We start from the raw sequence: 11,471 nt of genomic DNA, 5'->3' as shown, positions 1-11,471 counted from the left end.
TGTCCATTTTTTGTGCAAGAGTGGAATTACATTTCCTTAACTTCTAGTTCTAAGTGTATAGCTAATGAAATTTGTATATATGGCCACCGTCATTTTACAGTTGTATAACATTTATATTTTGAATTTCTTAAACAAGTGACACTAATTTTTACACAGTTCTACTTTTTCACTTTCCACAGAGAACAGTAAGGAATTTTTAAATTCTTAAGTCAGTTTTAATATTAATTACCTAATATATGAATCTGTACTAATGATATTACTATAGCATCTGCACCAGTCAAATGAATAAACTAAAAATTTTCATTGAGTTATAACCAAATAAGCACTGGAAATGTGTCACTTATTAAGAACATACATGCTGATGGTTCTCTATCTACTGCAAAGTTCGGATAAGGCAGGTAAAGAAATTACATCAGTTATACAATGACACTCTTTATTACACATTAATTTACATATTTTCACATTTGAAAACAGAATATTGTTTTAAGCATTTTGTCCTTTACACATGGGGTACAGACTTGTTGCATGTTTCTATCTCATCACAATTAGCTTTAACTGATCTTTACAGCACATCTAAGTTTGGCAGAACGACTTCTTGGGTTAGTTTCCACTTCTTCTGTGGCTGGTACTAGAACATGCTTATGAAGAAGTTTCCAATTGCTATGTAACAAACTGTCAACATCATCTCTATTATACCACAAAGAGTGATCAGTATATTTAAGAGGTAAAGGATTTATAGCATTTCCTATAACATTGCCACAGAGATGCCTCTTTACAATACGATCTTCCAGTGAATGAAATGAAAGTGTTACAATTTTACCTCCAACTTTCAAGTACCTGTGAGCCAAAATTAAACTATAATTTAACTCATTGATTTCATTATTTACAAATATCCTTAAAGCCTGGAACGTTTTTGTAGCTGCATGGGAAGGCCTTTGAAGTTTATCAAGTCTATGTTCTTCATTGCACACAGATGCCACAAGATCACTCAAGTCTTTTGTTGTCTTCAGTCTAACAAACTGATACCGAGACTCTATAACAGCTCTTGCTATCTTCTTAGCTTGCTTCTCTTCTCCGTAGATCTTCAATACCTTTGCTAAATCAGGTTCATCGATCTGAGCTAAAACATCTGCAGCCGTAGGGGAGGAAGGAAAACGAGTGCCATCCATTCTCATGTCTAGTGGACCATCCTTACTTATTGAGAAACCTCTTTCGGCAGTATCAAACTGCATTGAGGAGCAACCTAGGTCAAATAAAATCCCATCAACCATGTTTTGTTGTATTCCATGTCTCTTAAGAAGTTTTGGAAGTTCACTAAATTTTCCCAATAAAGGTACCAACTGATCGGGATACTTAATGGACAAGTTTTTAGCCATCTCAAAGGCTACTGGATCTCTATCCAATGCAAATACTCTCAAGTTGGGAGCACAGTTAAGCAGTTGTTCAGCATGTCCTCCAGCACCAAAAGTCATGTCTATGTACAACTGGTTTTCCTTTGGTTGGAAGCAGTCAATAACTTCATTTTTCATAACTGGGATGTGATGAACATTGTTTGCAATGGTGTTGCATACTTGACTGTATCTTCTAGCAATATCACAGCATCTAGAGTTCAAATAACAGTACACTGGTCTGAAATACATTGTTTACAGAATCACTTTCCCCTAAATAGTCTTGAGAAGATACTACGATTTTCTTTTTGTAACAAGTCAAGAAATTCACTTGACAACACAGAGTTGCACTGTTCTGCAGTCAATCCAGTGGCAGAAGATGAAATTGTTCGTTTGTATAACTTCCCATATACATTATCAGCTAGTCTTTTCAAGCTTGCGTGCTCTCTGGCACACTTTTCTTCATCTCCTTGAAATAATTCTCCAGCAGTAAATGCCTTTTTTACTCTTTCTCTAAGATGAAATCCAATGTCACTGGAGCAAAAGAGGATTTATTTTGTTAAACTAAATAATTCATTATGTAATGCAGAGGATAAGTTACGAAATATGATAAAGATCATAGACTAGTATGGAAAATCTTTTATCAAAACAGATACTAGATAGATATAAACTACTTTTAAATCATCCCTAATCTTTACGGAATTTCAGCCTCTGTAGCATGGGCAAAACTGATCTTTCAGGACACCTGAGTGTGCAACTGATAATGATTTCTTTATGGTATCTCTTATCTTATAATTGCACCCTTTATTTCCAAAAGTCACGAAGGGTAAAATCTGGGGAATACGGATAGCTTGGCTATGACCAGCGATGATACTGCACTCCACCATGATAGCAGGAATGACTGCTTGAGAATGAGCTGGATCCTGGCGCTCCAATTTGCAAAACATTTTGGGATAATTGGTCTAAAAGCAGCCTGCAATGATGACTGTGTCAACAGGTACATTGTTATGACGAAGTATCCAACACCTGTCTTTGTCACAAATCAAGCTAGGGCCTACTTCAGATAAACTCTTTCATGCAAATGTTTCCTTATCTCAAAGTATAAATTAAATTAAGCACACAGTCTTTGGGAATAAATTAATCATTCATAATTCATGGGAGTAAAAAGGTCACGATCTTGATTTTTTAATGCTGACACACGGACTTTGTCAGCGGCCTATCCTTCTGCATCCTCAACCCAAAAATTATATTGCTGATCTCTTGCAACCATGCTTGTTAATGTCTGCATCATCCAACAAAGCAGATGGAAAATACTTAAGTGACTATATGTTGCTGAGGGTCTATAGCAAACAAAAAATTAATTTTAAGCCATGTTGGTGATGAAGTCATTGGTGACAAAGCAAAAGCTTGGATTGAAGAAGGATGGGGAAGGAAATTGGCAGCAGGCTTTTCAAAGGGAACATCCTGGCAACTATCTTTAGCAATTTCGGCACATTACTAAAAACATAAATATGGATGGCGAGACACAAAAATAACGTCACCCCTCCTGAATAAGAGTAGTGTGTTAAACTTTCTGCCAACTCTGTCAATCTCGGTCAGAAGAGAAAGTAGGATTATGAAGTAATAGGTCATGATGACCACAGCTGAGATTCAAATTCACAGTAGGATCAATTCATATCAACTCAAGCAAAGCTTTGGACATAGTCGAGTCGGATATTTTGATTTGCTATATATGTACCCACAGAGTAAATAAAATGCACAAAATTTTATACCTTTTTATGCATAGATCAGTTTCTTTTTCAGATTTCAAGAAATAAAATTTGCTCATTTATCTGGTAGTGCCATGAAACAAAAATGTCTGCAAGCTCAAAACTATTGATGTTAGGGAGGTGAAACTGATGTCACTGTAAATGTATTGGTTTAAGCTTTGCATTTATATGTATGAGGGTCTGCCAACTGAAAGTGCCCGCCACAGTGGGACCATGGAATAGTTCAATTCAAAAGTAATCTCCAAAAGTGTTAAAATATTTACCCCACTGGGAGACAAGATGATCAATTCCTGTTTAATAAAACACAGTCACCCACCAATGGATCAAAAAATTCACACACTCTTGTACTTACCCACCTGACCAAAGTCAATGTCCAAGCATCCCTTTCTTCGGGTTACTAAAGACGTGAAAATCACATGGTGAAAGATCCTGTCTGAACAGAGGATGTTGCAATGTTTTACAACCAAATTTCTGAAGCATAGCCCTCATACAATTGGCAGTTTCGGGGGGAGATGTTATCATGCAACAGGATGGCTCCGTCCAACAGCTAGAGGGCAAATGGCAAGTCAACAATGGAAGGTAGGAGACGAGGTACTGGTAGAATTGAAGCTGTGAGGACGGGTCGTGAGTTGTGCTTGGGTAGCTCAGATGGTAGAGCACTTTCCCATGAAAGGCAAAGGTCCCGAGTTCAAGTCTCGGTCTGGCACACAGTTTTAATCCGCCAGGAATTACATATCAACAATGGAATGTTTCCATATCCCCCCCCCCCCCCCCCCAAGATATCCATAGCTGTTCACATCACATTCAATGAGGTCACCATGACCTCCTTCGATTGCGGGGGCCCTTTGTCTATTTCTCGAGCATGGAACCACAATCGAAGCACAAGTGCTATGAAGACACTTTGCACAAACTGCGACATGCCATGACATCAAAACAATTAGGAATGCTGTTGGCTGGATTCATCCTGCTGCATGATAACACCAGCCCCCACAATGCCAATTGGTTGAAGGATTTGCTTTGGTGATTAGGTTGTGAAACACTGCAACATCATATGTACAGCCTGGATCCTTCACTGTGTGATTCTCAGATCTTTGGCAACCTGAAGAAAGACATGCATGGTCGTCTGTTTCTGTCGGGCAAGGAAGTGCACAAGTGGGTGTGGATCCGTCAATGACCAATCGGGTTCTATGCGGAACTGATTGTCTCGTTTCCCTGAGAGATGTCTTGACATGTCTGATGATTATTTTTTAATGAAACCATTTCATCGTTTCGTTGTGGCGGTTGTTTGTTCTTCATTTGACTGCCACATATGACACAGTAATGCTGTAACATTAGCTTTATTTTACTGAACTAAAAAAAAAATATATATATTAATTTAGATTTTGCAAAATCTAAAAACATTCCCTTTGTACTTTCTAAAAAAAATGAGTTTTCTGTATGTGTGTTTATAAAAATTGGTTTCATTTCTTAGATGGAGAATAAATGGGTTTCTAAGATACATTGCCTGACAAATAAAAGTAAATCATACAGAACATATGGTTGGATGTCAATGTAACTTTGACCAAATACACACAATCAGTCAGTATATAACTGAGTGGAGCTGCAATTTTCCGCAACAAATAGAACTGCCACAACAGCGCATTTGTGTTGTTACCAGGCTTGATAGGATATATAAAGAGCATAAACAGTGCCAGCTGTTGAGTGTTCACTGTGAAGGAAACAAGAGATACAAGTGTGACACAGCATTATCAACTACTGACAGAGCTTGTAAGGGACCTCACTGTGGGTCTGTTCAGCTCACTTGTTGAGTTATGCAATATCCAGATTTGTAGGGCATTCAGATGTGACAGTGGCTTAATGTTGGATTGCATGGAAGAGTAAGGGCAGATACCTTCATCAAGGTTCCAGATGACCACATCCGACCACCACAACATATGATCACCATACTGTGCTCTAAGAACATTGTAACCTCTTCACATCTGTACCTGCCACCTGAGAACAAGTGATACACTCCCTGCAACATTACGTGTCATCCTGCACCAATGGTCAGAGACTAGGAGCAGCCAGACTTGGGAATTACCATCCCATGCATAGGCTGCAGTTAACACAACACAAAAACTTGCTTTTGGTGTGGGTCCTTGATAAGGAAGCACAGACTGCTGACGAACGGTGTCACATTAAGTTCAGTGACAAACTACAGTTCTCCACTAACCCAAATGACCACCATTGGGAAGTATAGTGGTGACCTGGGGAAAGATCCCCTTATTCCAATGTTTTGGAGAGGCACAGTGGTGTTACAGTGTGGGGGGACATGGGATGTGACTTCAGATCATGGCTGACAGTGATTCATGGAACCCTGATGGCACAATGGTATGTCACAGACCTCCTGCACTCTCGTATACTATCTTTCATGTAACAGTATAGTGATGCCATTTGCTCATCCAAACATGGCACGTGTGTCTATTAACTGTCTGCATAATGCTGAGACAGCCAGCAAAATTCTGTCTCCGACAAAATATGGTGGAATCAGCACAGACATAAACTCTGTTCCAGTGCCCGTGTCCAGCATATCAAGGGCCTGTTACAATAGTTGTGGGCCAGAGTGCCTCAAGAGAGGACAGCTTTATGATACCCTCCCAACCAAACCGGTGCATATATACAAGCCAGAGGGGGTGCACCATCATACTGAGGACTGGGATCACACTGCCAAATTCTTTGTAAATTTGACTCAGTTTTGTAATCACTGAAATAATGCCACATTGCTTCTCAACACATGAAGTTTTATTTCGTTTCCTCCTTCCCTTTTAGGTGCTTCACTTTTCTTGACAGACAATGTATAAAATTAAAGTCATTATATTATTGAAAAGAGCTAAGATATCTCAGTAACAAACCATATAATCAGTAAGTCCCTACAGGAAACACGACAAGATATTAGGCTTACTATTAATTAAATTATATTTACCAATCTTACAGTATAAACTTAACAAGACTGACTCTAATGATCATCATCTGCATTTTTTGTTAAAATAGTTTTAAGTGATGTTTTTCTGATACAAAGGATAAAAATAAAGTAAATAAACTCAACAAAGCTTTGTTTATACTAATAATTATGATTTCATCAAAGGTCAATGTGTCAACTCTTCCAGTAAGACATCCTGGACTCTACTTTCCTTAGGGTAGGCCTACAATAAGGTCACATGCCTTCAATACTTCACAGTTTCAATAAGGATAAAAAATGAAGCTGCAGATCCCTGTGGAAGATGAACACTAACACTGAACTTCTTACACTGACTGTCCTTGTCTAGAATGGAACCAACCTACCACCAACTTTGAGAACTGGCACTGTTGTCTAAGGCAACTGTAACAAATCCAACCTCAGTGATGCTCGAATCGTCTGAGGAAGTCTGCTGTTTAGAAATGGCTTACATGCTTGATTTACCATTCAAAGAGTATGGTTATTAAACCATAGACTTTGAATGGCAAAACCTGAAAATAAGACACCAGAACAAGAGAAGGCAGTGTGAGTCCCTAGAATAGTTTTGTGAACTACTGAATTAGGACAATAATATTTTGGTGCTATCACCCAGCCGTGTGTAATTTAGAATGGATGCCAAGAATGGTTTACTGAGCAGAGTCATACAGTTATTGGGTGTTGTAATTTGAATTTCAAATGGCTTTAGTAAACTTGGTTTAGGAGCAAATCTTCTGACAGTGTCCACCAAGTCCATCACAATCACTTTTACAATGTGCTGCAGCAAAATAACTCCCTGTGTATCAATTTTGTAAACAGTCTTGTGGATGAATGAGTTGAGAAGTTTTCTGTTTTTATATTGTGCTGTACTGCCAGCAGAAAACAGTCTTTTTTGTCTTAGGCAAGTATCTATCATATATCATGCAAGCAATAAAATATGTAAATGCTACAATGTAAAAGTCATTTAACAATACAATAAATGCTGAAACAAAAATTCCATACTTGTTAATAGTTAACCATTTCTTGCAATATGAACTGCTAAGTGTGGTATAGTACTATATTTAAAAGTTAATTTTCCCTTCAACCCATTCTTTCTCCATCTTCAAACTTTATCAAAGGAAAAACAGAAATATGTAAGAAACTTACATGTACATTAAATGGATGATTTCAAGAATAAAAAACTGCATTTTTGCAAGATTAATTTATTTCACAGCAGTGTTATGTAGTAACATTTATTTCTCAAAATATTTTGAAAATCTAACAATTTTTCATATTTTGGAAAAAAATTGCATTGGCAAAAGCTGTTAGATTTGGCTGTTAATGGGATAGGTACTGCCAAAACAAGAAAAATTTGTGACATCAAAGTCCAAAAATTAACCAAAACTGGTTAATTTGATATGGACTGACTCAGTTGCAATAATTAACTGCGTAGAATCAACAGAACAAATAAATGAAAATCTTAGCTGTAGGTGTATGGACAAGACTTACGGGGAGGAAATGGATGAGAAACTAGTTTACAAAAAGACGCAGTCACACAGTGAGATACAAGATAGATCTAATGATCACGAAGAAAATGCATCAAAAATATTTACTTACAGTTGCAAACATTTCAAATGTTTTTTTAACATTAATATTATAACAACAGATTTATTTGTTCTGTAAACAACAAGTCTACTGCTGCAAGGAACAAACAGAACCTGTAAATAATTTCCATCAGTGGCTACTGTGAACTGTTGAACATAGTGCAAAATCAGAAATGTCAGTATTACTTCACCCTGCCATTTCTGTTGTGTATATTGGAACTTCACGCCTAACATGACCTTATCTTGGTTCTTGTTACACAACTAATTTTTCTTGTGTTGGCGCTAATATTTTTTTCTTGTTCTCCATCACTTCTATTTTATAATATATATCTGGGTTGCTCCCTCTATTTCATTATGCAGGTTAATCAAAGTATTCTTGTGTGCCACAGCTATAACCTCGCCGAGAAATTAAAAATAAAGAAATTAAAAAAGGCTATTTTATGACAAAATTTGCATTCAAAGGAATGGTGATTTCTGAACTTATGCAACATATAGCTTGTCAAAAGAAAATACAGCTTATGTCGATTTGAATACCATTGCTTTGCTATTCCCTTGTTTGCCTCTGGTGCAGCTTGCTAATTTGGGTCAACTGAACCTAACAATGCCAGATGTCAGCTTCGGCTGTAGTATAATGACATTGTGGCGTGTGACACCATATGTATGCAAAGAGAAACACACACATATCTCTTTTTCGTCTATAATAGTTTTTTGAATGTATACTGTTATGACAGATTGATCTGTGGTGTAGCCCAAGGGGGTCAACCACCTGTCTGCTTTGACCCATGGCGTACAGATGTTAAGGTGTGTGACGTCATTAAGGTGCGGAGTTTGAGTTAGATGTGTTTGTAGATGTCGTCTTGCGTTCGATGGCGCCCTCTGTGTGTGTGTGGTTTTGTTTTTTTGTAGTTGTAGGTGTTGGTTTTTTCGTGTTAATAGCTATGGTTGACCTATATAGGTCAAGGGAAATGACCGATTCTAATTTTCCTCGTTTTATATGTAGGTATTGGTGTTTTGGTATCGTCAGCTGTGGTCAAGGGAAATGACTGATTACAATTTCCACAGTGTTTGCTGTATGTGTTGGTGTTTTGGTATGGTCAGCTGCGGTTGGCCTATATAGGTCAAGGGAAGTGTCTGATTCCCTAAGATTTTTGTAATTTTTTTTTTTGTTCATCATTTTGTGTGTTTTGGGATCGTGCTGTGTCTTTTTACTGTTGCATTTAGCTTGTCCCCTCCCTAAAACCCCCAGTTTCCCGCAGTTATCACGTTAGTTTGACTGTATTTTAGGAGGGAGATGTTATTGTCTTATTTATACGTATTTTCGTGTATGTTGCCATGTGTTTTGTCGCCATATTGGAGATGCTTAGAATAGCAATTCTCGCCATATTGATGAAGTCATGGATCAAAGTAAATGGGTGGGATCAGACACTTCCGTAATCCTGCCCGACGTTTAGGTTAGGTTGAAAGGTGAAAGTTTAGTTGTGAGTTTGCACGTGGTTAGATTGAGAGGTAACAGTTTGGTCATGACTTCTTAAAGCGGTATGGAACGCTTCAGTTAATCTGGCATTTTCACATACACAAATCACAATCAAGGGTGATGAATAATTCTTCGAAAGAATGAGGACTGAACCATGGATCTTTCAATATGTAGACTGACACTTTACCATTTACCTAATGAGGCACAAAAAAATACTATTACTCAATAACACAAGCTGTCATTTGAGAAACTAATTAAGAGTGCCACTGTGATGTTCCTTCTTATGACATTCACACATGAGGCACAGAATACGTTAATAAATCATCAAATGATAAGTTCTTTAATGATACTATACTAAACAGAATAATCACGGTAGATGGTGATAATGACTGTCTGATGAAGATTTCTAACATTGCAAATGGAATTTGATACAAAGAGCTATATGTAGTTGCCCCCCCCCCCCCCCCCACACACAGAAAATACCTGACTCTTAAAAACAAGAGGTAAGAAAAGCAGCTAGTCACAATGTTAACTAACTAACCGTTCTGGTTAATTATCTTCCAGACTATGAAACATAATAATGTAAGTGTGTAGATTCTCTCTCAAAAAGAAAATACTTGCTGAAAAATAAATATTTTCACCATCTCTAAAGCTGTAATACATATGTGATAAACCAATTGGTAATAATCTTATAAAATGATGCAACATGAAAGAAGTGCACTGATTAACAGGGAGCTAATATTTATTTTTAAAAAATCATACTATTTCACTCTATGTTCTTAAATATCCATATGAGTCTTGCAGTTTTTTGTCACTCATACTGTAAATTCCCAGCAGCTATATATCTAGAATCAATAAAGAAGCACCAGCCATATGCACTGAAATAGCAAAATCCAAATGTAAGCCTATTTACAACCTAGAATAATGAATAATTCTGATAACTATTTGAGATGAAGTTCACAGATTATAGGCCACTGGTAGTTTTATAGTACTCAAATGTTCATATCAAGTATTTGTACAAATGGTATTTTTTTATAATTGAGAAAAATGTCTTTCAGATACTTGCTACATATTGCTTGTTGCGGTACACTGGGTGTCGAGGTTTAACCTATTGTTCTAACGCTTAAGAAATGATGTTTCCTTGCTTTATATTTCTGAGTCTTCACGGAATAGTGAAGTGACTATGAACAAACATGTTTTGTAATGACTGTGGCTTCAAATGGCTCTGAACACTATGGGACTTAACATCAGAACTACTTAAACCTAACTAACCCAAAGACATCACGCACATCCATGTCCAACGCAGGATTCGAACCTGCGACTGTAGCGCCTAGAACCGCTCGGCCACTACAGCCGGCTGCAATGACTGTGCATACACAACTAGCGCCAAAAGAGACTTGAAAACCCGAACAATGAGAAGACCTGCACTCGAACGTTACCAACATATATAGAAAAGTCACCATTCCTTTTTGTGTCGTTCTTAGAGCCAGAATGAAAATCGAAATCGTTGGGAAACATTGTTGCGCTGAAGAAATACAAAACAAAAACTACAATTAACTGAAGTCTCAAATCCGGTAGGTAGATGAATGTTTTTGTGATAGGTATGAGATACATATTGGACAACGGTAGCGTAAATATTACAAAAAGTTTAGGGCAGCCAGTTTTTTTTGCGAGTATCGCTATTATAACAAAATTTCACTATTGAAAGTACAAGGATGTCTAAAAATGTACTTGTTACGTAAATAATTTGGCATAATCTTACTGATTTTTAATACGAAAGTACTGACCGCTCAGTTTTAGATGGGTCCACAGGCCAGCTTTCTAATAGCTTTAGAAATTTGCGATAGTTATTTGCCATCCCAACAATGTGTCATGCCTTATAAATGTTCAATAACTTCACTTACTACACAGCCCAGCTTCTTTCAAAATAAACAACTGGAAGTACGCCAAATCGCCAATTCTCGATAGAATATAGAGATCGAGCTATCGATGGTTTTCCGAGAACCGAGAGGTCGAGTGACTGAAATTATATTTTACAGATTGTACTTTTCTCCAAACAAAGAGGTAAAGATTTCAAATAAGACATGAAGGAGCAAATGAAAGTGATATTGGTCAGCATTTGTCAGTATTAACAAAAGAGCGCATGTCATAAAACGTGTAGCAAAAAGTGCAAATGCATTACTCAGACGTGCTAAAATGATATATCTTTTCTGTAGCAACAGCTATACAAAAAATTACTGTCAATACGAATCATAGGTATGAACTTGACACATAGCTAATTGGTAC

The 11,471-nt window shown here is 37.2% G+C and overlaps 2 protein-coding genes across 2 annotated transcripts; both read right to left on the bottom strand.

Annotated features, from left to right (window-relative positions):
• Window positions 1-416: 416 nt before the first annotated feature.
• LOC126481374 (probable methyltransferase-like protein 15 homolog) lies at window positions 417-1,640 on the bottom strand. The gene has a single exon (XM_050105083.1). It carries the CDS (start codon window positions 1,638-1,640, stop codon window positions 552-554), a length of 1,089 nt encoding a protein of 362 aa, XP_049961040.1. The 3' UTR covers window positions 417-551.
• Window positions 1,641-1,651: 11 nt separating this feature from the next.
• Window positions 1,652-11,143, bottom strand: LOC126481375 (ubiquinol-cytochrome-c reductase complex assembly factor 2). Its single transcript, XM_050105084.1, has 2 exons — window positions 10,973-11,143; window positions 1,652-1,922 (listed from the first exon to the last, which is right to left on the bottom strand). Exons 1-2 carry the CDS (start codon window positions 11,041-11,043, stop codon window positions 1,652-1,654), a joined length of 342 nt encoding a protein of 113 aa, XP_049961041.1. The 5' UTR covers window positions 11,044-11,143.
• Window positions 11,144-11,471: the final 328 nt, after the last annotated feature.

The sequence above is a fragment of the Schistocerca serialis genome, chromosome 5 (assembly GCF_023864345.2).
Source record: "Schistocerca serialis cubense isolate TAMUIC-IGC-003099 chromosome 5, iqSchSeri2.2, whole genome shotgun sequence".
Taxonomy (NCBI): Eukaryota; Metazoa; Arthropoda; class Insecta; order Orthoptera; family Acrididae; genus Schistocerca; species Schistocerca serialis.
The sequence above is the reverse complement of the archived record's forward strand: the minus strand, read 5'-3'. Positions and strand labels throughout refer to the sequence as shown.